This window comes from Uloborus diversus, chromosome 2, assembly GCF_026930045.1.
Source record: "Uloborus diversus isolate 005 chromosome 2, Udiv.v.3.1, whole genome shotgun sequence".
In the NCBI taxonomy this organism is placed as follows: Eukaryota; Metazoa; Arthropoda; class Arachnida; order Araneae; family Uloboridae; genus Uloborus; species Uloborus diversus.
The window spans coordinates 147,378,394-147,404,597 of record NC_072732.1 but is presented as its reverse complement, the minus strand read 5'-3'; the positions used below and the strand labels follow the sequence as shown (position 1 = coordinate 147,404,597).

The 26,204-nt window shown below is 32.2% G+C and overlaps 1 protein-coding gene across 1 annotated transcript in view; it reads left to right on the top strand.

Annotated features, from left to right (window-relative positions):
- LOC129216592 (teneurin-m-like) overlaps positions 1-26,204 on the top strand; it is a 254,259-nt gene that overhangs the window by 205,503 nt on the left and 22,552 nt on the right. Inside the window, exons 19-21 of the mRNA XM_054850806.1 lie at positions 4,447-4,604; positions 4,698-5,742; positions 20,731-20,996. Of these exons, the coding sequence (XP_054706781.1) occupies positions 4,447-4,604; positions 4,698-5,742; positions 20,731-20,996 (1,469 nt within the window). The remainder of the gene's footprint in view (positions 1-4,446; positions 4,605-4,697; positions 5,743-20,730; positions 20,997-26,204) is intronic.

Sequence of the window (26,204 nt, the reverse complement as noted above, 5' to 3'; positions counted from 1 at the left end):
ACATACAGTTGTTTTTACCAAAATTCAAATAATACAGTGATTTGCAGTCATGGCCCTCACCAACCAATGCACAAGGAACTACTATAGCATTTCTCTGGACTGTGCCCAGCTTCCAAATATTTTGTTCTGCAATACTTTGCTGAACTTTCAATCTATGTTTTAGGAACTATTATTTGTGTATGAAGTGCTACTAAGAATAATAAAGACGATTATTGCGCAATTCTCTTAACTGAGCTATTGAGAAAATAAACATCTGTACATTCGCGAAAACCAAATTAACATAGCAAACTCCTGAAGACTTTTCACTATAAGCTAGTTTTCAATAATTGTTTGCTTACTTAACCATACTTTCCTCCCACAGAGCTCTAATGTTTTACTATCTATTTTTTTATACCGAATACATAACTAACGTAATATTTAGCAGCTGAAATATCTGCTTAAACTATCTGAATTATTAGAAAATTATGACTAAGCAGAACCTTTTAGAGACTAAACTAAAAAAGCCAGTCCATGATCCTAACTGCTTTGACCTCATTTCGAACCATACACAGACATATCCATTGAAAAAAAAACACAAAGAATATCAAAGTGCCCTTATCTCAGTCTCGTGTTATCTCCAAGAAAGACAAGTCAAAATTCCATTCAATGTTTTCGTTCTACGAAATATTTGCAGTAACATTAACTACTCCCTCTTTCCCGAACATTTCCGGCAAAAGTTTACGCCCTTGTTATAACATTTCCAAGGAAGGGTTATAACATCCATAAATATATAACCAGCTGTTATAATAAAGTTGCGTAAATTAATTAAAACTTCTTCCTGACTCGGCTACCAATGATTAATTTCGCCTCGGGGTCTGAGAACATTTCGCCGCTCGAGCGTCCCCGGGGGAAGCATAGGGGTCGGCGTAAGGAGTGGGAGGTTAGAAAAATAGGATCATCGCGCTTGACGTAAATGACCCCATTGCTCGGCTGCCATGAGGATATTTTGATTGTAATTAAGATTTAGAAATGCAGCAAAGTGTTAAAGGAATGCGCGGACTCGGTGATGTTCGTATCTGTTGCGTTGCTCCATTTTTGGCCTTTGGCAAATAATATGGCTAGGGAAAATTCATGCTTATAGCATTTCTCAATGAGTGGTAGATGCTTCGCGTTGTAAATTTTAGAGTTACATGAAAGAAAACTGTTTATACAAGATACAGCTTCCCAGAAACGTCTGCATATAGCTGAAAACAAACCGAAAAGTTTGCATTGCAGCGTAAAAATATGGGTTCATGAAAGATAATTGGAAAATCTTGTTTTAACGACATTTTTAACGATAGTTGGCAAGCAGTGTCTTAGAAAACATTCAGAATTAGTCGAAGGAATTATGCTATATAAACGGTAAAATGAAGTTTTCTTTAATTATTTGAAGATATTCTTCATCAGAGTTCATATCATTACGCGTCACATGAGGTAGTATAGTTCGGATAGTCTTGTGTCGAAGGTTTAAAACTTCAAGAGTCAGGGTTGATGTTGATCATTTTCCCTCTAAGTCCTCAACTCTGCCAGTGCTTGTGAAGTTGGAGTCGAACTAATTTTGGGGTAAAGGAGTAAGAGTTGGAGCTGGTCATTATTTTCCGACTCCGTAGCCCTGCTTTTTATCGCTGCTACAGAAACTAGATATTGACACGTTTTTCTGATTCAACGTTTTTCATTCAAAACAAAACTGTAAAATATTTAATTAGCTATGTACTGTTTTGGAGAAAAAGCTGAAATACCAAGATCTACATGCATCATGCTTTCAGATAACATGAAGGTGTCTAGAACTAAGTTCATGAACTTGTCGTTGACATTTTGGTGGTATTTGTTTATTCACCGATCGAAGCAGTTTCCTAAGTTGCCTTTTATAAATATATTCTGTCAAAAGGACATTGATTGTAAAAATAGTAGTTAACAGCTTTTGCTGTCACTAGCATCAATAGTTTTAGCACAATACGGTTGGCTCTCTGTTTAACGACGCTCTATTCAACGACGGATTTTCACGGTCCCAGATGGTCCACTGTAGTGTTAAAAGCATTCTATTTATTGACGTTTTCTATTTAAGGACGATTTTTTGTGATCCCTTGAAAGATTCCCCCCCCCCCCGGTTAAACAGAGAGCCGACTGTATTTATTTTAAACAAAATATCGCATGAGAACAAAGAAAAACTATTGGATAACTTTAACACTTTATATAGAAAATTCTACATTTAAAAGTGATCGTTGATTACCGCTTTAAAAACCTATGTAGTAAAAAAAAAAAATTTGTATAGTAAAACTGCTGGTTATGTAGTAAAAAGATGATATTCCTCTTTGAACGAAGTTTTATTTAATAATAATATGGCGTGATAAAAATTCTCATAATTTCATTCAATGACTATACATGCCAAAACAGAATACTTTCGTTTCGAGTAGACGAAACGAAACAGTTTGAAAAGTTACTTTAACTCATAAAATTGCATAAAACTCAGAAAATATGTTTAAATATATTAAATCTTATTTTAAGTTCTTCCTCACACTTCTGTGTCCCAATATGGAGTAGGATACGACCTAGTCAACGGATTTACTATGACTGCACAAACAGCTTTAAAAAGTTATGTGGCCGTGGTAATATTTTTCCAAGACAAGTGATTGATGCTCAAAACTGAAAGTCCTTATGCCCTTAGGGTTCAAGCTCAATTTAGTTGACTAGAAACTGCGAGGAAGTTGTTCTAATGTCTGAATATTCGCTGAAATTTCTCTCGGGATTAAAATTATCTTTCTGACATGACGTTTACCTTGAGATATTTTTCGATGTCAAGTTATTTTTATTTCGTTGGTAGAAAAGAATCTTTCAAAGGTAGATAAACTTTATTCGGTGCTCGTTCCGTGATACTATTGCCTTTATATTGCGATTGAGTTAATATTTGCTTCGAAAAAGGTTAAGTCTGGAATCGTCGTATTTGTTGGCAGGTAAATTATTTTGTGCTTATTGAAAGCAAAATCGTTCCTACGGACTCTTTTTTGTTTCCCGTATTTCTAAAGATACGGTTTATGCTTCCAAATTTTTACGCAGCTTGAAGGCTGTATTTGTGTACAGATACGCAATTCAAGTTTAGAAAGTGGTTGTGCTTTATTTGAAAAAGCCATACTGCCGTGAGCAGTAACTGCAAATTTTTATTTTTTTCTTTCTCTTTCTTTTTCTTTCCTCTTTTTTTTTTTTTTTTATACATTTTTTTTGTCATACATTTATACGTTGCTTCATTGAACAAGCCTTCTTATTTGATTTCCGCTGAAATAAAAGCGCGAAAAAAAGTCTAACTTCAACATTTTCCGATTGCTAGTATTGAATTCAAAATTCGTTTCTTCAAATATCTCGAAATATAACTTTTGCAGGTACTGCCGTTTACTTGCCCACGGCAGCATACATTCCATAACTTAAAAAAAACCTAAGAGAAAAAAGGCGGTAGAATGTATATTGCTTTGAAATATTCTTTGTGTATTGTTAGATACAATGTTTGTATTTTTCATTCAAAATAATTTACCGTAGTGAAAATCAAAAGATTTTCTAAAGTACCGTAGGCTGATGAAACATGCATCTCAGTTGCAACGAATTATCGCCAAAAATATACAAAACTTGAACTCAGTTAATAAAATGGTTGCAGCTATTATTTTATGGTGGTAGATACTGCTTTTAATTATGATTTTCTTAGTAAAAATGATGCTCTTTATTTATAATATAAAAGAAGGAAAGCAACTATAAGCAATAAGTTATTTTCATGTCTTGCGTAGTTTTTATGTTTGTACTTTGGGTAACTACACACTTATTCATTCTTTAAAAAAAACTGGTTTGTATAAAAGTTGTAAAAAGCAGTTGACGTTCAAAGTTTAAGTGTTTATTTTATTTTATTTTTTTTTAAGTTTACTTCATAATTCTTTTACTGCTACTCTTTTTGTTTTGCTTTTTTATAGGACTGCTTCTACATTTTTTTTTCTTTTTTTCCGTTTTAATCATTAAGCAATCTATTAATTTTATATGGTCAGTTTCACTGGTATTTAAGCTTTATGGCAAATTACATAAAATAATTTTTTCATTAATATTTCAAAGCCTCTGCATTATTATAAGAAGAAGTTCAACCATTTATTATTATTATTATTATTATGAACTAAATGAACAGTTCTATGGAATATTATATTCTATCTACATTTTTTGTCGTTCTCCTAAATTATGCTAGTCATTTACAATTTTTTTTTTTTTTTTGTATGGGATATGTTTTTGTTTTAGAAAAATTAGCTTAAGCTCAAGACATGAAGACATGTCGAAGTTTTATTTATTTATTTATTTATTTATTTTACTTATCCTTTTTTTTTTCTAACCTTACAGAATTTCTTTTTCAAATTCTTGCTCTCTGTGTGGGCATATATGATACTTACAACGCAATATTTTCAGGCATGGCTGTTGCAGTGGATAACACACTTTACTTTGCTGATGGATCTAATATTAGAATGGTGGATAGCAGAGGTATTATCCATACTTTAATTGGAGATCATCATCACAAGCGACAATGGCGTCCTATTCCTTGCTCGGGCACTTTGAAACTCGAAGAGGTATCCACCATTTCCTAAACTAACTTGAATCAAAATCTTTATCAGGAATAAACATTTAATTACTATTAAAAATGTATTTTTAATCTATTTTAGGCAAAGCTCAGGTGGCCGACTGATCTAGCCATCAATCCTCTGGACAACTCTTTGTATTTCATAGATGATCACATGGTGCTTAAACTTACTCAGGACAGAAGAGTAATGGTCATTGCTGGACATCCAGTGTACTGCAGGCCACAACAAAGTCAGTTAAGAACAAGAATTTCTGGTGGCAATATGCTGTGGTCCTTGATTGGCTTTACTTTTAGTCCAACCGGTACGATGTACTTGGCAGAAGTTGATGCAAAAAATGTTCACCGTGTTCGAATGTTGACACCAGATGGTGAATTGCTCCATTTTGCAGGAAGAGAAGGACTATGTGACTGTGAATGGCAGAACTGCAGTTGTTCAACCAAAGAAGAAGGACAACTAGCCGTTGATACTAGGCTTCTATCAGTAACTTCCATCACGGTTACTGGAGATGGTGTAGTGCACATCGCAGATCAAGGAACCTTAAAGATACTATCCGCCATCCCTTACTTGCCTTCCCAAGACACAAACAATGAGTTTCAAATATCATTTCCAGAGCATCATGAAATTTACGTATTTAATAAATATGGGCAGCACATAACGACTAAAAATGTTTTGACGGGAAAAACTGTGTACAATTTTCACTACAATGTGAACACAAGTTTTGGCAAACTTAGCGCTGTTACAGATGCATCTGGAAACAAAGTGGCTTTCTTAAGAGATCAAGGAAATAGTTTACATACGATAGAGACGGCGCGTGGTCAAAAATGTCGAGTACAAATGGGTAAACAAGTCACTTTAGAAGTCTTTGTCGATCCTGATAATATGGAGACTGTTTTCGATTATGACAGTAATGGTCTTTTAACAAGTAGATCTGACGCAGCTGGACGATCATTCTTTTACGTTTACGACCTCAATGGCCGACTCTCCCAAGTCATAAAACCTAGTGGCCAGGAGACAGTGCTAACATTTGATTTAGGACCTGATGGCGCATCAGTTGTGTCAACAGACCAGAATAAAGGAGAACAATCTGTCGTCACTGTCAAAGGGAATACTGTTGTAAGTCAACAAGGTAAGTCCTACAGTTATAGCTTTCTTTTTAAACATATATAATCCATAGTTGTGGAAATCTTAGGCGGTTATGGACAATACTGCAAATTATATGCACACTTTTTGGCTCTTCTCATTCGTTGTTTTGAGTTTTACAATCGGCGTAAACGAAGTTTATAAGTTGGTAACCTTACTGGAAAAGTAAATGCACAGGTCATTAAAAATACTCTGTATACGGCACACATACGTACCATTCTTCGACATATCTAATAAATGATTTTTTTTTTTTTGTATACCATGAATTAATATATAAGCAACATTAAAATACGCATCAAATTAAAATAAAGGTAAAATTGATCATTTATATCCTATAGATCTTTAGCTTATGAGCTTAGATACTTTAGAGCCAGTAGATATCCCATTACATAAAATGAACAGGTCATAGATTGTGCTTTCGTGGCAACTACATTTTTTCAATGCATGCACTGTATAGCTTCACATAGTATACAAATCCCCTTACATCAATGTTTATGTATTATTCATCAAAATATCTAATATTAAAACTTTTTTTTTTTTTTGAAACTTCTCAAAAAAAAAATAAATAAATAAATAAAATAAAAAAATAAATAAATAAATCTCAAAAAATAAGAAATTTTGCTCCCAAGATAAAAAAAAAATAACTTTGACGCACCAAAAAGAAAAAAAAACATCATTGTTTAAACAAGATGAAAAAAAAAAACCTTCGAAAAAATATCGTTAACATTAAAGTTCATGTTTTGCTAAATAACGCTTTCCTTTATTCTTAAGAATAAAACGTCTAATAACGTGGGTTTTTTCAAAGAAGATTAATAAAATCCATTATAATTTTTTGCCTGAAGAGCATTCCGCTCCAAGAAGAAATATGTTCCTCTCAGATATAGTGAGTTCTTTTCCTCTTTTTTATTGCAATAACTAAGAAGATTAGCGATTAATCGAAGAAATTTTTCATTTTTTACTTCAAGAAGAAAGGAAACAGTGTGTTGGTATCTTCACATCGTAACTTTCAAAATGGTTTAATCCTCAGTGGGTTTTGGTGCTGTTCCAAGTTTGATTTCGCCCAGAAGAGAACAGAGTATATGCAGGATTCATTTTCAGAGCAGATATTTTATTGCGTTTTGCAGCGTTATGAATTAATTGAAAGTGGTTTCATGAGCGAAAGTACTTAATTAGATAAGTTTTATGCTATAAAAAGGGTATTAAGTAATAACGTTTTGCAGCTTGAAAAAGCGGACCTCGTTTTAAAGAAAGCATTTTTTTTTTCTTTTTCATATTCTTAATCAGCATCTCTGAATATTTATAGTTTCGCAAAATTTTCACTTCCGGTGCAAGAAACTACTGTAAAAACATCAAAATCTCAATGTGCTTTGAATTTTATTCACTCTTTTTTTTTTTTTTAAGTTTGTATAGTTTTTAATTATGTTAATTAATATCAATAAAAACAATAAATAGGAAGAAAATTAAGCATGTTTTTTTAAGTGATTTTTGTTGCCTATCATGCACTGTTTCACTTCCGTAATTAAAAGCAAACTCATATTTACTGTTGTCTTGGCTCTAGCCAGGGCTTTATTTCTATGCGGATTTTAGAACTGGTTTCTCATGAACTTTTCTTAGTTTCGTTTGGACAATTCTTGCTGAAATGGAATTTGGGAGATGAGTACAGGCGGTATCTGGAGTAAAGATTTCTTGCTGTTTTGAACCACTACGTGGATCAATTATTTTTCACAGAAAGCTTTGTTTCCCGTCTACTATTGTAGTTCTCAGACGATACATTAACGCATTTTGTGTGTGATGTAGTGTAAGCTAACACAATTTTGTTTGAACGCCTCTAATAATCAGCTTCTTTAGCCACCAAACAGCCAGTGCATCGCATTCCAAACACAATGACTTCAAACATACAACTCTTATGACTGACGTTAAACGACTAATACATACCTTACCTTCGTAACCACTTAGAGATGAATGCGAAGTGATACGCATGTTCTGTTTCTTTACTATCAAAGAATGTTATGTTATTTTTCGTCAAGTATTATATTCTTTGAAAAAAGTAATATAATTTAAAGTAATATAATTGCTATATTCTTTGATATTAGCAATTATATATATATATATATATATATATATATATATATATATATATATATATTGTCAAAAATAATACAATTGCTTGCATTATTTTTTGCAAAATAATACAAGCACCCCTTTTCAATGGGTGCTTGTATTATTTTGTCATACATCTGTTTGTATAAACAGTGAAGCACCATTTGTACGTTTTTCTTTTATATGTTTTATCAATGGTAATTTTTAAAAAAATGGTCACTGCAGAGTCTAATACACATTAACGTATATCAATCTTACTTTTTTTTTTCATTCATACGCTTTTTTCATTAAGTCCCTTCAAAAACGTTTAAGCGATGATAAACTATTTATATACGCTGTATATTGATGCAAATATATATAACTGTTGTTTTGCGTATGAGCGTATGAAACATTTATGGCAACATTTCATTACGAGAGCATTTAATATGAACTCTAATGAATATACTTCAAGCTAGACATAATTCATTAAGATATTTCTTTTGCATACAAAATGCGAGTAATGGCATTTAATCAAAATAGTCATCAAAGCGTGTTTTATCTTCTTACTAAACATTTACATTTTGTAATTTAGCGAGGAGTTCTCAGCGAAATAGCGTAATCATAAAAGTATTAATAATAATTACATGTTGTAGAAATTACAATTTAATAATTTAGACTCAATTATATTAGGTATTTAAAATATGCACTGCTGTTAATTAAGGAGTAATAGAATATTTGCGTGCTACACATGTAGTGATTAAATAAGTAGTACATAGGTTCTAATCAACGATTGATATAATTTAAGCAGCCGGAAATTAATTTCCTGCGCTTCCCATTTTATATTGCAATTTGAAAATACTGATTTAACAAAATTTTCTGCCGTTTTCCTATTTGTACCAAAACTTCAGTCTATATTAATGGGATCAAGAACTGAAAGGACTAGAAATTATGCATCTGCACTTGTTTTTTGATCTTTTTGAGCGAATAAAAGTTACGTTTCTTAAAATCTCAAATTAGTTTTTCTGAAACTCCCGTTTTCCTGCATTTAAATAAAGTGTTGATTTTATTTTTAACTAGTGGTACCCGCACGGCTTTGTCCGTAGTAGAAAATTAAAAGGTCATTTGGTTCGCCTGTATATTGACAAATAATGGATGATGAATTTCTCGCCAATTTGCTATATTCATTTGCTTGCCAATGTTACGATTCCATGTTATGATAATTCCGTAATATATTCGTCCACGTTGTGATAATTTGCTCGGTAAAATTTTCTCAAAATTGGAATGTAAAAAGAACAAAATCGAATTTTTGAAAAATCGCTTCGAGGTGCACACCTCATGCTACAAACTAGCTTTGTGCCATATTTCATGAAAACCGTCGAACGGTCTAGTTGCTATTCGCGTCACAGACATCCAGACAGGCAGACAAATAGAGATCCAGACATACTTTCAGCTTAATTACTAGGAAAGATTCATCACAAATATGAGCAGACGATTTGTATATAATAATTCGCTCAAACTTTTAGGCCATGCAGTTGTTATTAATTCAGCAGATAACAATTAACAATTGGCAGTGTGGAAACAAAAGTTTTGCTTAAATTTTCCATCAATATAACCTTTTTTTTTCTACTAATGGGAGGGGGGTAGGAATGAAACTGGGGGAATAAAAGAAAACAAAGAGCATTAGTTGCGTTATATGTATGGATACACTACCCGAATTAAAATGCATGGAATATTTTGTTCCTAAAAGAAATCATTAGATCGGAGCAGGTCTATAACAATGAGGCTCGTTTGATTGCTCGTTTTGAAGCATTAAATTTCATTTGAGTTTAAATATAACGCGAAAATTTTTAATAAATATATTGCGGGTCAGAAAAACAAAAAGATAACCGAGCCAAAACATTTACCTGCTTTTTTTAACGAAATTAAAATTGAAACTTTGAGTTTTAACTTTTTATGGTATGTCGTCTTTTCCGCCAACATCAAAATACAGTGCTGGCCAAATTATTAGACTAAAGAGTTTTTTTTTTTTTTTTTGTTTTTTTGTACACTATTTGTACTAAAATACTATTTATTTTACTGTTAAAGTACAGTACATACTGTACACTGATTATTACGTTATTTTAGCATAATTTAATGTTTGCAGGTGGCAGCACTGTCTGCTTTGTTTCTGTTCTTTGTTTATCTACCTACCAGGAACATAATCTCAATCAGCTTAAACAGTTCACTAGTTCTTTTTATTAGTGTGTTCTGTTATATTTAAAGTTAGTTTAAGGTAACTAATGAGTGCGTGTATGTGAGTATATATAAAAGTGAGCATAAACAATTTTTTACCTCATTTTTTAAAAAGTTAATAAATGGTGTAAACCTTGAGAAAAATATGTCAAAAAGACTTCAAATGCTCATCAAGAACAAGGGAATGCATACTAAATATTAGATAATTATTTCACTGTTCGTTAATGTGTCTATAGTCACGTAATCAATAAAGAATTTGCTTTTAAAACTGTCTTAGTTTAATAATTTGGCCAGCACTGTATTATGTGAAACAAGTATTGCAGTTGCAAAATTAGAATTTAAAACTGAAGCTGAGTTTGGATAGAAAAAGTTGGTTATTAGATTAAAATTTGAATATTTTCTTCCCAAAATTAATTACTGTTATTACCCATATATGCTGTTATTACATACATAATTACATACTGTTATTACACGAAAATAATAAATTCAAACTAAAATTAGTTTGACATTATTTGAGCTCCTGAAACAAAGAATTAAATACAAATTATTTTGTAGTAATCTGGGATATATTTCAGGTTGGCATATAATACATACACATACCAATAGTCACTTTCACAACATCATAGGGAGGACTTGATAAGTTTTTGAATATTAATTTCCAACACCGCATATCAGTATCAAGGCATTGCACGATATTTTAACTTTATGTAGGCGAGCTGAAAGTCCAGATTGAGAGATATATGTGGATGAAAACCACAAATCTCAAGAAAAGAAAAGGCGATAATGCCGTAAACGGTTATTATAGTGACAACAAAATTCAGCAAATTTGCCCTCCACAGATTGAGAACTTCAATGCGTACGTTTCCGAAATTTTAAAAGTTTTTTCTTTTTTGAAAGAGTATGCTTAAAAACATAGGATTTGAACCTTTTTTAAATAATTTGACAAAGTTTAATATTCTTTTTAAATATTTTTTATTGGTGCGCAGATCGAAATTCATCTTTTACGCTTCTGCACATGACATCAGAAGTGATTAAATGCCATTCACTGATGCCATTAGCGCACAGCGCGAATTACCATGACCTGATAACGCGGTTGACAGCAAAGCGTAAACATTTAGCGCGGCAATGGAGTGGTGTGCCGAATGCCTCTTGTGACGCCAAAGACTACGCTCTATTTCCAAAATCGGACATTTTAAAAATTTAAACAGAAAATAACTGTTGGGAAAATAAGTTTTTCTGACTCCATGTTATTTATTTTATTTTATTATTATCATTATTATTATTTATTCTTTTTTTTTTTTGGCTATTCTATTAATTTGAGTGACTAAAAGTAGTACTTTTGAATGAAGGAAACAACGAAACCAATTAAGAAAATAGATAACCAAATAAGAAAATTGTATTAGTAAAAATTTTAAAAATCTTTAAGGCACTATTCATTTTATATTTCGACTGTTGAAAACATCCTTACTTCTTAATTGCAAGGTTATTATTATTCCCACCCTTATTACTTTCAGACTTATTATTTTTATTTCGTTACGCCACTTATATCCAAAACATGGGGCACTTCTTCGTTCTTTCTTTCCTGAATTTCATCGCTTTCTTAAGCGAAAAATAAAAGCTAAGCTGTAACCCCTGGGATGAGAAGTTAAACGCGCTGTGCCAAAGAAGGATTAAATGGCAATTTTCTTTGGGCCTAAGTTAGTAAGAGTCGCATTTTTTTTCTTTTTTTCTCACTTTATTTCATATAAAAAATAGCTGTAAAAAGCATTAAGCTGGAAAGCTCAGTAAAAATATAAGAACGTTCCATTTTGCGTATGGTTTCTTGCTAACATTCCTTAATATTTTTTTTATCTCAGTTTAAGGTATCTTTTTTCACTCTAAAGCTCTAGAAGTGCCAGAGATAAGAAAATGAAAAATTTGAGTCACACAATATTTTAATCACTTTTGTTTTTATTTCCCGGTGCAGTTTCTCGTTGCTGTTTGTTTTTTCCTCGGATTAAATGTCGGGGAAAGCCATTAAAAATAATCATATCAAAGGCTGTGTGTTGTGTTTCATGAAATATGATAGCAATGTTGCTAATATATGATGCTTCTTTGTTGGCGTTTTATTAGGTTTTTTCTTACTTTCAGAGAGATTAAAAGAATTTTTTTTTAAGAGGGGAAAAGAAAAACTGCATATCTGTAATTTTATGTGTTCCGTTTTTTAAATAAATATTTTAGTCAATTATAACTTTAAGTATGAAATATACACATTATGTCTCGAAAGTTAGGAAATATATATTTTTCCCGCTCTCTGATTGGTTGAGATATGCTCAGGGAAACAGTGTTAGTGTCACAGCGCACCTGTAGTTAGTGAGCTCGAAATGTCTGAGACGTCAGCATGGTTTACTGACTGTCGTATTCACCAGTCAACTCGAGTGTTTGTCAGGTAACCAAGCGGTCAATTGAAACCTTATCATTAGAAACAATAGGCTTACAGCAACAGTTTGGATGTCTAATTGAGGTTTGAATCTGCTGGTAAATACGAGAGAAGCGTACCTGCTTTGCAACCAGGGCTGTCCATATATGATGTCACTCTTGCTTCCATATTTTAGCCCCCCCCCCCCGTCCTCTCTTAGTCGTCACAAGGTGTCAAACTTTACCTCACCCCCCCTTTGTCACACGTCACGCTATTCATAAACATAATTTTATTAAAAAAAGGAGTGATGTCACACTTCATGTTACCTCCTCTCTTCCTTGTCACAAACTCACAGTTTCACGGACCTCCCTCCAACTACAAAGCGTGTCATCATTTGTGAACAGCACCCCCCCCCCCCCCACGCCATAGAGTGCAGTAACAGACGTTTCCGGAAAACGTTGTAAAATTAATAAGAATACGTCATGAACGTGCGGAAACCTGATTTCTTCGAATGCTTCTCTTTAAAACTCATAACGTGACTTGGTGTCTTTGCTTTACGAATGAAAGTCTTCACTCCCTTAATTTTATCCCTTCTCGCTGATGCCAGCAATCCAAGCAGTCGTGTTAACTAGAGCTCCCAGCGTTAACCGATGCTTGAATATTAGAGCCCATTTTGAGGTTACAATGGAGAGATTGAAGGGACGTACCGACGATGAAAGAGCCACCGAGAAAAATGTGTAACTCATAAACAGTCCGTAAAGAATATTAAATCTTGTGTTCCAATATCGTCAATCAATTTCTGCCAAAATACGTTTATAAATTTTAGGACATGCAGCGTGGTATGCTTGGTAAAATACTTAATAACGGTTATTAGAAAAGCTGCGACGAAATATATGGTACATTCCACAAAATATCATAAATTTGTTCAATACATGCACCCGATATGATCTTAACTAATGAGTAAGGCATATTTTGAAAACGTCAAGCAGGTTACACTCTTTTTTTTTTCAACTGACCGTCATTATGACTAACCAAATAATTTGAAACATTGCAGACATTTTTCATTCAGATTCGTACTCTCTCGGTTGTTTCGCCTGCATAGTATTTGCAATTATGTGTATAATAATCACCAGAGCTAAATGTCTAACAAAAAAAAAAAAAAAAACGTGGATATCCCATAGCCTTCCAAACGTATTTCAGTGCCCCTGAGCTCTGTAAAATAAGTAAAAGTTCAAATAAAACGGAAAACAAGAACTGAAGTTGTGCTCCCATTTATGTCAAGTCTCGATCATCGCCTTTCAGTTTGCCCGCTCAGTTCCAGCATATCACTTGCAAAATGTCCATTTTCCAGCTTCTGTCTCCTGTTAAGTATTTACCCTTTGACAAGAGCTGCTTGAAAACATGGCAGATAAAATATTTGAGTGTCTTCTGCATTGCCAATTTAAGCCTACTCATGATTTGCTGCGTCAGAACTCTCCAAAACAAATGACAGCTGCTGATTATTAAATTTTCTGTTATTGAAAAGTGTCCTTTAATCTTTAATAAATGAGAAACATTTGTTGTACAAAATTTGAAGGGTATTCAGTTCTTATCTGAACAACTAAGAACTCATAGTATACATTTTTTTAACTTCCTGCATATGAGAATTTTTAAGCAAAAATGCTATTATTTTCAAAAATAAACGGTGATAAACTGAGAATTTCGCTTGCTCCTTTCATAATTTCAGAGTTGCTGTAAAATGCATGTTTATACGCTAATATTATGAAAGGTGTGCGTACAAAGAAAACTTGTACTAAAATTTTCTGAATTTCAAAATATGTATGCAATTTTACTCCTTTTCCCAGCGTATATTTTATTATTAATTTAGAAAGTACTGAAGAAAAGAATATTTCTATTTTCATCTTCAGACATACCTCAAGATCCCTCGAAAATTGTTAGTATACTCACATCTGTTTGTTCAATAATACCTTTTGAGGGAGTACTTTCTTTGAAAATGATATGAATTTAATGATAATTAACTTGATAAAATTTGTATTTTGCAAAGAGCCGTCTTAATATATTTACAGTCTGTAATTTAATTTATTATCAATATTTTAAGGCTAACAGTGAAAATAGTACACCTACCTGTTATGAGATGCTCTGGTGTATAATTAGTTAATCGTGTGCATAGTTGAGTTCTTTTTCGGAACTTGGGATAAATTGACACAAAAGTCTTCATTCTAATGTAAAAGTACTATCATTTCAGTAGTGGGAAATACAACTTGCTTCTGAATAAATATTAATACTTTAAATAAGTCGGTTGCGATTGATGGAGGTATTTTTATTTATATATTTCCATGTTTATTACCTTTTTTTGGTTTCTCCTTTTTTTTTTTTTTTCGCTGCATGTTTTTTGTAGTACATATACGTATTTCTTTTTTCAATGACTTCTTATTTTTGGTTACTTAAAGGTATGTAGTCAATACTTTATTCCCTGCTGTTAGTTTAATTTTCGAATAGTGCACTTACTCACAAAAACTATATGTTTTATAAAACTGTTGAATTAAGTTAATGTTGCTGATGTTACACATGCATCACATGCTTACTATGTGCGTTTTGTCATTATTTGACTCCGGTAAGATGAGGCCTTGAGCATTTGTTTCATCAACGTATAGAAACTATACTAGCAAATACCGAGGACCCGATTGCAGCATTTATAGATATTGCAGATTGATGGAACATCTGATCCCATGCAGCTCGGTTATGTCAGTTTTGAACTGTTTGACCCCAATAAGAGTGAAACTGCAAAATCTGGATATCATATTCGAGCTAGTCGTATATCGCACCTCCAGCAGGGCTTGATTACTGAATAGGCCAACAGGTCATGGAGTCCCCGCTGTTTTAGGAACCCCAAATGGCGAAAATTCTTTTAACCAATGGCAATACAATTGTAAGTTTTACCTACAATGGGATCCCAAAAAACATCTGGCCAGTGCAAGAGAACAGTGCGGGAGAGACATTTAAATTTTTTAACCAAAATTATGAAGCGTATTTTGGTTTTAATTTATGTTTACGCGGTTAAATGACGTTTCGGTTTGCTAACATCTTTTGAGGGTATTTCTTTTTTTATGTATGTTCAATTTTTGGCAGTAATTATGGAACAATCAGACAATTCAATTCCTGTTGTTTCATTTATTTATTTAGTGAATTTAAGCGAAAAATTTACAAATTAAAGCAAATATTGTCACAAATTCAACATACGCAGAAAAACCCGATAAAACGCATTTAATTCTGAAAGTATTGCTATTTTTACTTTTTTTTATATGCAGGAGGTAGGTAACTTTGCTTCAGCTTTCGACTTTGGCAGTAATTTACAGCTTATGTATAGAATTTTCCAAACATAAAATCCTATACCTGAACAGTGAGAAATTTTGATTGAAATCAAATTACCTATTTTCAAATTGAAAATTATTTATTTCATCGGTTATTTTATACCACTTCGAGTTTATGTTTTTCAGATTCAAATGAATAAGTAGTTTTCCGCTATATATCTTGACTTAACTTTTCCCTAATATTTAAAGGCAGAAACGGAACTGCCTTTAAATGATTCGTTTAACACTCAAAAAGTCTCCAAATTTTACAATTTAAAGGAGAAATGCTTTCGTAAATAGTCGGACGATATTACGAATGACTTAAAATATCATAATATCTTAAAGAAATTATTTCTGAAAACGACGACTTATACTTGATGAAAGAGAATATATACAATGCAAAGTCAACATTCACCGTATTACCCTAATAAGATTTAAATAAAAATAAAGACTGATGAGACTTTCTCCGTACAAGTCCTGCCTATTCATTGTTAGCTGCTTTATGCTCATTAATCTAATGCGACAATGCAAAAAAGAAACTCCAAGTACTTTAAAGTAAGAAAAACGTCCTTTTTAATATCCAGTATTTTATTTTCTTTGTGCTTCATAAGATCGAGGAGCTCCTTCCCTTTCATTTTTCAAATGAAAATATGTTTTTATATGTTGATTTTTGTTTTGCCAAGAACTGTAATTAACGTAAAAACAGAGGGCCATAGATACTTATTAATTTTCTTATGCTCAACTTTTTTTTCCTGCCTATTGAAAGAAACCACATGAAATGAAAGAGCTGAAAGAAAAAAGAAAAATTAATAATTTCAAAATGCTACGACCTTTTTTTTCTTTTTTGCAAAAAGGAATCATTGGGGATGTTTGGTATAGTTATCATCTTCTTCCCCCTTATTACATATTTCTTCGAAGATTAAAATAAAATAAAAAAATCAGAAAAAAATGTTATAAAGAGCTTTTTTGTGGCTTGTTATTAATTTATTCAGTTTTGCCAGCGTACACTTTAATCTCAAGAACTTAGAAATAACGCGCATAAATTTTCATTTCGAATTAAAGTTTCTCTGCGTATTATTTTTATCCGTGTCTCCTTTAATCTGTATTATTATTTCTAAGACCCACTCTTCATTTAAGATGAATTGATATTTTTTTTTTTTTTTTAGTTATTACTCTAACTTTTTCCCTCACAACTTAAGACGCAAGCAATCATTCAGGAAAAATAATTGAAAACAGAGTCCAAAATATTGCTATTTTAATTAAAAGTTTCACACTACGAATGTTGAAACACGGACATTTAATCTTCAAAAGTTAAAAATCAGCAGTGCTCAACGATAAATAATCATTAGCATCGCAAATTTAATGTTATTTTGAGTAAAATTTATTCACAAGTCTTGTTTATCTCTCTTTTCTTTTTTTTTCGTTTTTGTTTTTGTTTTAATCTTTGTTGGTTATTCAAATTTTTTCAAAATAAAATGTTGAAGTTCAATCATTTTTTAAACAGCGTTTTCCGTAAAAAAAATACAGTTGAACTTGCTTAATAAGATCACTTTTAATACGAAATCACGGATAAAATGAACATTTTGTTCGTCAAGTTTGGTTTGCTGTCTAATTACAATAAAAATGTCTCATATAATACGTACATTAAATTGAAAGTATCGGTTATGAAGAACAACTATTTCCGTCCTCTTTACTTAAAATGTTCGGAGTTGAATACTGTAATTCTCTTTTTTAGAAATTATTTATCATTTTATCAGGTGTAGAAGCCCTATAGTGTATTGAGAAAGAAATATTAAATAATTTGCATATAAAATAAAGCCTGTACATTTGTTTACCCGCGGACATTGCAATTTACTTGAAGATAAAACTGTTCATTTTCCATTGTGTGGATTACAACCTATTCCGCGATTTCCGATTATTATCTTCCTTTTTCGATATTTTCCAAACACATTGTTTTATAGGAAATAAGTGATTTTTTCTGAATGTATTAATAGTTAAATTACATTGTATGTATTTGTAGTAAAATTTTTTAAATGTAATAAAGTATCTCTTCGATTTTTCACGGTATCACTCGTTCACGGTTGTTACGAATAACGGCTAATACGAACAAATTCGTGGATTTTTGACAGTTCGTATTAACCGAGTTCAACTGCATTTATGCATTACAGATATATATATATATATATATATATATATATATATATATATATATATATATATATATATATATATATATATATATATATATATATATATATATATATATATATATATGATAAAATGAAATGAAAGTTTTTTTAAATTTCTAAATTTAATAAAAAGGAAGAAACAGCAAATATAAATGTTCGGTTTAAAAATTCATTGCTCACAAAAAAGATGGGATTATTTGAGTACCAAAGAAAAAAAAAAAAAAGGTAACCGAAAAACAGTACGCACATTTCACTTATTTCTGCTCTGATAATTGCTTCCAACAAGAAAATTCCCGAACTGTGCAAGGCATGTAAGAACTTCAAGACAGTTGGAATACTTAAATTTTGCTAATCTTGAAGGGGTTGCTCAGTACAATTAAAGTTACCACTCGATCAGAAGTCGTTGGGAGCTAGGTCAACAGATCGTTGAAGCAGATCTTACAACTTCAGCTGTTGACGCTGGGTTCATCAAAAGTACTTAGTAGGAGATATGTCACTGGATTGGCATAATGTGGCGGTGTATTAGTCTGCATGAAACGAAAAACAGATAACACAGCCCTTTAATTTAGCGTAATATATCATGTCATTCCTCGTCTTCCGTCCTATCACGATTGCAAATATTTAAGCAATAGTTTCTGACTCTCCGTTTAAATAGAAATACTGTACTGGTAAAGCTCGATCGCGTTGTGATAACATTCTAAAAATGATCAAAAAATCCACGTGTATCAGGCCCTTCTATAGCTGGACTAAGTTCCATAAATCTGATGAAGTGCCTCGCCTTAAAGCGTCATCTACATATCTTGTTTTGATTTCTTTTTAAATTTGCTGCGAAAAAAAATCGACTTTCTTGCGAGTCTTTTTTTTTTCAAACCGCACTGATTTTTAATCCGGTTTCATAATGTTTCAAAATTTTTGCAAACTTATATCTCAACCTTTTTTAAATAAGTACTGGCTCATATATCCCTCCTTCTCGGTTTTTTTTTTTTTTTTTCACTTTGAGACAAGAGACAATAATAATGCTTTTATTAATGTAACTAAAGTGAATGGATTGTGCTTGAAAAGCATTCAAGGAAATTAAAGTTAACGATTTATTTTATGCGTGACGCCAGAATCAAAGTAAGAAAATAGTTTAGTAGAGGAAAATAATTGTAATGTAACATACACATTCAGTTTATTCAACACCTTTACCTTTATTTTCAATATAACTTACTTTCTACGCATGTACATTATACAAATATTGTCTTATTACTAAAGTTTTTTCGATTTGTGAATTTTTATTCTGCCATGATTCCAAAGAGATCATAAAATCTGACTTCAACATTTAAATATATATATATATATATATATATATATATATATATATATATATATATATATATATATATATATATATATATATATATATATATATATATATATATATATATATATATATATATAGTGCAGATTGCAATACTCTTATGAAAACTGCAAGTAAGGTTAGGGGGAGGAAGGGTTTGAAGTTTTGTATTCAAAAAACAAACCTTTCTGAATTCTTCTTGATTCCCGTTACATTCTAGTTAAATAAAAAGGTTAACAACATTTTTGTTGTTATTGTTTGTTTGTTTTTTAAAATAATTTTGAGATTTGTACTTTAAATCACTACTCCTAGTTTTGAGTACCTAGCGCCATCTACGTAGCAATTGCAAAACTACTCAAATTAATACTGATTCTTTTCCGCACTAAAAAAACTCTCCTAACTTTTTTTCTTTTTTTGAAATATGGTTCATGATATTCAGAGCATAACCAAGAGTATCTTTTTTGAGCTGCTCTTTAGGAAATATTGTCATCTTCTGTTACTGTAATTTCAGCGGGATCCTAGGCTACTATATTAAATATTGTATCAGATATGCGTTTGTCTCATTTTATTTTTAAAAACTATTCTCCAATAATGAAAATGTGGTGTTAAAAGTAATTCGTCCTTTTACGCCGCACTTACAGTTATGATAGTGGCAACGCCGCACTTATAGTTATCATGATAACAACGCCGCACTTACATTTATCACAGTCACTTTTTTTTGCGCTGAAGGAGGAGTAGAGGCGACCAGTTTTACTACCCTCGGACAAGATCAAAGAATTTTACCGCTGTGTACGGTTTTGACACAACCTTTGGAAGCACCTTTAGTGCAACCTTTAGAACCATTTTTAAATTGACATAACTCAACAATTTACTTACTGTAGATATTAAAAACAAAAAAAAAAAAAAACTTATCTATTAATCTGTAAATTATGCGCTTGAGGATGACAGAAAATAAATTTGCCAAAACGTTTTTGGCAGATGGCAAAATATTAAAATCGATGACTATTCAAATCCCTACGAGAATCAACACAGCAATGCGAAACACTCTTCGGTGGATAGCCAAATCACGTGGTTTCCCTTTCTTCGCAAAGATTCCTGCGTAAACAACCACACCCACTTGCCGTGTATCTATGTGTTAATATGATACTTAATATGATATGCTTTTGTCGGATGTCTTTTCATCCATAAGCTCATTATTTTTTGCATTGAAAAAGGCGTTCCCTGTAACGCCGAAACACGTGTCTGCTGTAATTTGCAAATTTGTGCTTCTTCTAACGTTGTTTTGTCTTACTTTACTGTTCAGCACAAAGATATTTATTCATCTTACTAGGAACAATAGTTCAACAACGGTGCAAAGAAGCATTGTAATTTTTGTTTTTCTTTCCAGGGGCTGCTCCAGTTGAAACAACGATTCACCAAGATGGCGTAATCGAAGTAGAAACACCATGGCAGCAGGGCCTCGTCTGGGAATCTGCACCACATCCTGTTCTGACGGGCACACTACCTGTTCAAGCAGGAATGTTCCCCATCCCTTTGCGCCTAACATCTTTCGAAGGGGACGAGACCAGTACTGTGTCCTCCTGGAGTTACGATATAAAGTTCAACAAAAAGGACAAAGAAAGGACCGTGGTGGCTGTTGAACGTGCGCTTGTGGTAAGAACACTTTCTTTGGACAGATTCAATTTTTAATTTTCAGATTCAATTTTTAATTTTTTCAATGAATCTGTACGTGTATATAGAGTGAAACCCCGATTTTACATTTCTCAAGGGACTGGGCTAAAAAAGTGTCAAGTACAGTAAGAATGTAAAAACGGGAAATACATAGCAGCAAAACTGATGGGGCTCGATGAAAAAACGTTAAAAGTGAGGAAAAATTATATAGATTCGGGGGACGTGAAATCGAGATTTTATTGTAGTAAATAATATATTCCAGATCATCCAAGGACTACGACTAACTCGGATAACTGAAAAACTCCGTTAAAGCGAAGAGTAAAAAAAAAGGAACGAAAAAGAGTAGTAGCTATAAATGTAATGTTTCGTATTTTACAAATACGATATTTATATCAGCCTACTACATAGGAGGCAGTGAGAAGCAATTAGATGTAAGTGCCAAAATTAAAACTTTGAAGATAACCAGTACAAATGAAAGTTGACATATCTTCTGTTTTGGGTTAGAAATAGTACTAGTAGCCATGGTAGGCGCTGCTACACATCATGATAAAGAAAAAAATTTCAATGAAAGCCTCCAATAACCGCAACTTAAAACGCGTTTTACTCAAAACTTGAAAATGTCCATTTACTTCCCTTTGCTTCTCACTGCCTCATATAATACATATTATCATCAAAAAGCTTACTTAAAAACACGTAAAGAGCATATTTGAGGAGAATAAAACAGTTTTTACTTCAAAAAAGTCCTTAATTGTTTTTGTTTTACATAATGTTGATGCAAAAGAAAGGGCTGGATGGAAAGGTGTGTGACACTGAGAAAGATAAGGGATTTATTATGTTGGAGCTCGTTTTCCTGAGTATTTGGTAGAAAATTTTCAATTTTTTTTTTGCACGTTAGTTTTAAAAATAAAAAAAAATACAGGAAAAAAGAACTGAGACGTTTGATTAGCTCAATTAAAGCAAAAACTTGAATAATTGGGGATCAGATAATAGGGAAATACTAGTTAGCAGCGCAGGATAAATGTATAAGTAAGCATTTTCGTTTTTATCAGTATTTTTTCAATTTATATTAAAACTAAGTTATTCATTTTGCTGTGGAACGACTCGCCAATCTCAGATAATCAGCACATCATAATACTATTCTTAGACGAATTTGTGTACAATTAAAAATAATGTGTCATCCTTCTATTTGCATTTAACTACAGTAGTATAATGCGATGAGGCAGCACAGTAATGAGATAACCCCTCAGAACTCGTGGTTTTGAGTTATAGAGCCAATACTAATGTAGTAAGTTAATTATGTAGTCATTTAGTTAAAGTTCACTGAATACTTTTGTGAAAAGCGTTTAATTGAAGGCAAGAATACATGCGCATGTTGTTATAACCTCCCCCTCCTACTCCCTCCACCTGGTGAAAATTCTGGTTTTTTATTGTCTACCCTCTCCCCCCCCCCCCCAAACGAAGAGAAACACCGTTCTTGGGCAATAAAACTAGTCGCATACAGATCAAATGCAGTACAGAACTTTCAGTATAATGAAATTCAAACACTATTTGAGTTGAACGAAAATCTGTTTCGCAATCAAAATGCTTACTTTCATTTAACAGTTTAAAAGATTGAAACAATGTTTCAAAAGAAAAAGAAACAATCGCAACAAAATTGAATTAATTAATTAAAATTAGAATTAATTCTTGATAAGAATCAAGTGTTATTTAACATATAGAAGTAATGTTAGCAATTAAACGAAAGATAAGAAAAAGCTGAAATGTATTCCTAAACACGCCACGAAATAAATGAATTTTATGGCGAACATTTTCAAAAGTGTACGAAAAACAACCTTATATTGAAAATAGTAAGATTTTGTTTGAGTGAAGCAATAAAGGTGAAAACCCAAAAATACGGGAGGAAAAAAAAAGAAAAATACAGCAAGCGTAAGTTTCTGAAATAATGTTTCAGGAATTACACTGCAGACCGAACGAGTCAGTTTGAAATGCAATTTTCGAATCTAAAAGCACATTAGCCTTTCAAAACAGACTCGGAGAAAATATTCTAGGCTTTGTCTGAGCAGAGATAACTAGAAAAAAAAAAGTGTATATTTCCAAACCCTCACTGATATCTTTTATGGCCTACCTGATTTTTTCGCAAAACAGACGAAATTTTCTTCTTAAGAGAGCTATGTATTTGAAAATACGGAGCGAAAAGAACAAGTGCAGGAATAAAAAAAATGTGGTTCTCCCCACTTTCGCTATTTCCCTCAAGAAATCACCAATGCTGACGCAATCAAAACACTAAAAAAATACAGTAAGAAAAATCTTTTTTGTTACGTCTCACTACGCCTGGAAACACTTCTATTGTTTCACGCTCAGTTTGCCAGTTCAACTTGGGAGCGAAAAAGCGAAAACTTCCGTTCTGTGCCTCACCCCCTTCTAAAATCGACTTACCCCCCCCCCTCTCCTCAAAGATCTACATTTCCAGAATTACCTTTTCTTACGCCTCCATTGTTATTGTTTGAATGAATTTACTTTCGAATACATTTTACGAAATTTAAAGGGATTTTGCTTTGGAGCGAATGCTATCGCAGTTTAAGAGTTTGTAGCGTTTGGGTTTTGGATGAGCCTTGTGGTTTTCGATGGCAGGTATCACAAGGTGTGGTTCAAATTTGACAAATATATGTTGCTGCACCTGGGAAAGTTGTAATCTTTCCAGTTTTTCCTGCAGTTGAATTCGAAAAGAATGGAAATGTATTTAACTGACAACATGGTAAATAAGAAATTTAAAAAGAAAACAGAAAAGGAGGAACTGATTTAAACCTCTTACAAGAATTCTAAACATTTTGTAGCTAATAGATAATATACAAAGGTTCAAATTAGCGGAATATTGTGCATTTATTTAATATTTTTTATCATAAGCTTTCAAATGAAAAAAAAAAATGCTTCGTTTTGTCTCTTCAGTTATTTTTTAAAACAAAGAATGAAATTAGACATGTTACAGTTCATCCATTTTAGTTCTAAGCTATTTTCCCATGCATATCTGCGCAAGACCATTTCTTTTAAAAATATATCTTTATTACTAATAATAAAGCTTAAAATCTCTCTGTCCGGATCTCTGTATGTCAGGATCTCTGTCACGAGCATAGCGCCTAGACCGTTCGTCCGATTTTCATGAAATTTGGCACAGAATTAATTTGTAGCAGGGGGTGTGCACCTCGAAGCGATTTTTCGAAAATTCGATGTGGTTCTTTTTCTATTAAATTTTAAGAACAAAATTATCATAAGATGGACGAGTAAATTACGAAATTATCATAACGTGGAACCGTAACATGGGTTCAAGCCATTTGACGAGAAAATTCACTATACATTATTTGTAAATATACAGGCGAACCAAAAGATCTTTTAATTTTTCTATTACAGGCAAAGCCGTGCGGGTACCACTAGTTAAAAATAAAGAACGATTACACTTTTGAAAATTATACTGTCAGCAAAGAGACAGGCTGTAAACAAAAAGTTACATTCTCCCAAAATCTTGAATTTGCATGTAGACATTGGGAACAAAAGATATATTCCAATCAAACTGACTTTTCGCACCCAAAAAAATTAAAACGATGCAAAAAGCATTAAGCTTCTTTTTTTTTTCTTGATTTCTCCTCGGGTGTCTCGATAAAATGAAAATACATAAATACAAAAACGTATTAAACGAGAATGTTCTTCTGCAAAAATTTGAGTAATGAAAACAAAATATTTTCTTACTAATTTTATTTAAGTAAACAGAAAGTTAATTTTATGCTTTGATCGACTTTTTTTCGCAGATCTTAATATTTCCTTGTTATTATTATTGCACCCAATCGTCTTTCGAGTTATCTAAGTTTATTTATGCATTTCTCAGTATTTGAGCAGTTTAAGTTGAATTAGGCAAGAAGTAAATGTATTATTTTCAATTCATTATTATTTACTGCAATGTGAAGGGTATTTCAGGCACTTAAGGTAAGGTAGGGAATAATAGCAAGTATATTAGTGAAGAGCAAAAACTTTCTTGTCCTAAACATAATAATTCTGATTTATTTTTATTTATCACTAATCAATTTCAATCTTTTTTTTCTAAATTATTTATTTATTTTTATTGACTCCAAATTATTTCAGATTAAGGGATCATGTTAACTTTTCTATGTAATTACTATTATCATTTTTTTTTTAAATGTAGTTGCCCCATTTTCAAAATAAACAACTCAAATTTGGCTCAATTGCGTCATTGAGATTTCGTACCTTTATTATTGATTTTTCTACGTATTTGCACTATTTATGGAGTTAATTTAACTTTTAAACTTTTAAAGGGACAAGATATATATATATATGAAAGAAAAAAAAAAAGTCAAACCGCCAAGCTATGGTTTATTAAAATAAATTGATCCTTTGAAATGAATATAAAAGTAATTATGTGAAGACTTCAACAACTATTGTAAAGCTAAACCACTAGTAGAGAAAGGGAGTCATTCAAATAGTAAAAACTAACCCCTCTTTCTATTGTGGGAACACATTATTTATGCCCCGCAAACAAGGTGAAAGGGGATAGGCTAGGTAGCCTACTTATCTAACCATTTCTTCCCGCGGACTTTCCCACTAATCCCTTCATTGTCCAATCATACTTGTCAGCAGAAGAACTCAACTAGTTTTAAAATTACAATGCCAAGCATGAAGACAGCCTTCTTTGGTCTCACCAAGTATTGGCACATCAACAACTACAACAACGGCAGAAAAAAAGTATTTACGAGATGAAGAACACAGAAAATTAAACGATTCGCCTGCTTATTGGGTATGTTTTGGCTATTTTCGTAGTTTGTCGTTGTATGACTATTCAAATCATCCTGCACTTGCGGACAACAGAAAAATTGAAGATATGTAACAGATTATTTTTTAATCATCCTGCCTGCAACGTGGAATGCCGGAAATATGCCGAAATTAAAATGCAAGTAAATATATATATTTTTTTACTTGCAATTTAATTTCTTTCGATGCTTTTCGGCAGATATATTTCATAAATTTCTAAAAATATTACGATTTCTTTCAAAAAACATTTAAGGTTTCTCTTTTATTTATGTGAATGTACCTACTTTCCGCGGGAGGGTACATATCACAGGAAGCCCTGCTGCTCTTATACAGGCCGACACAAACGATTTTTAAGGTAGGCAAACGCCCTAATTT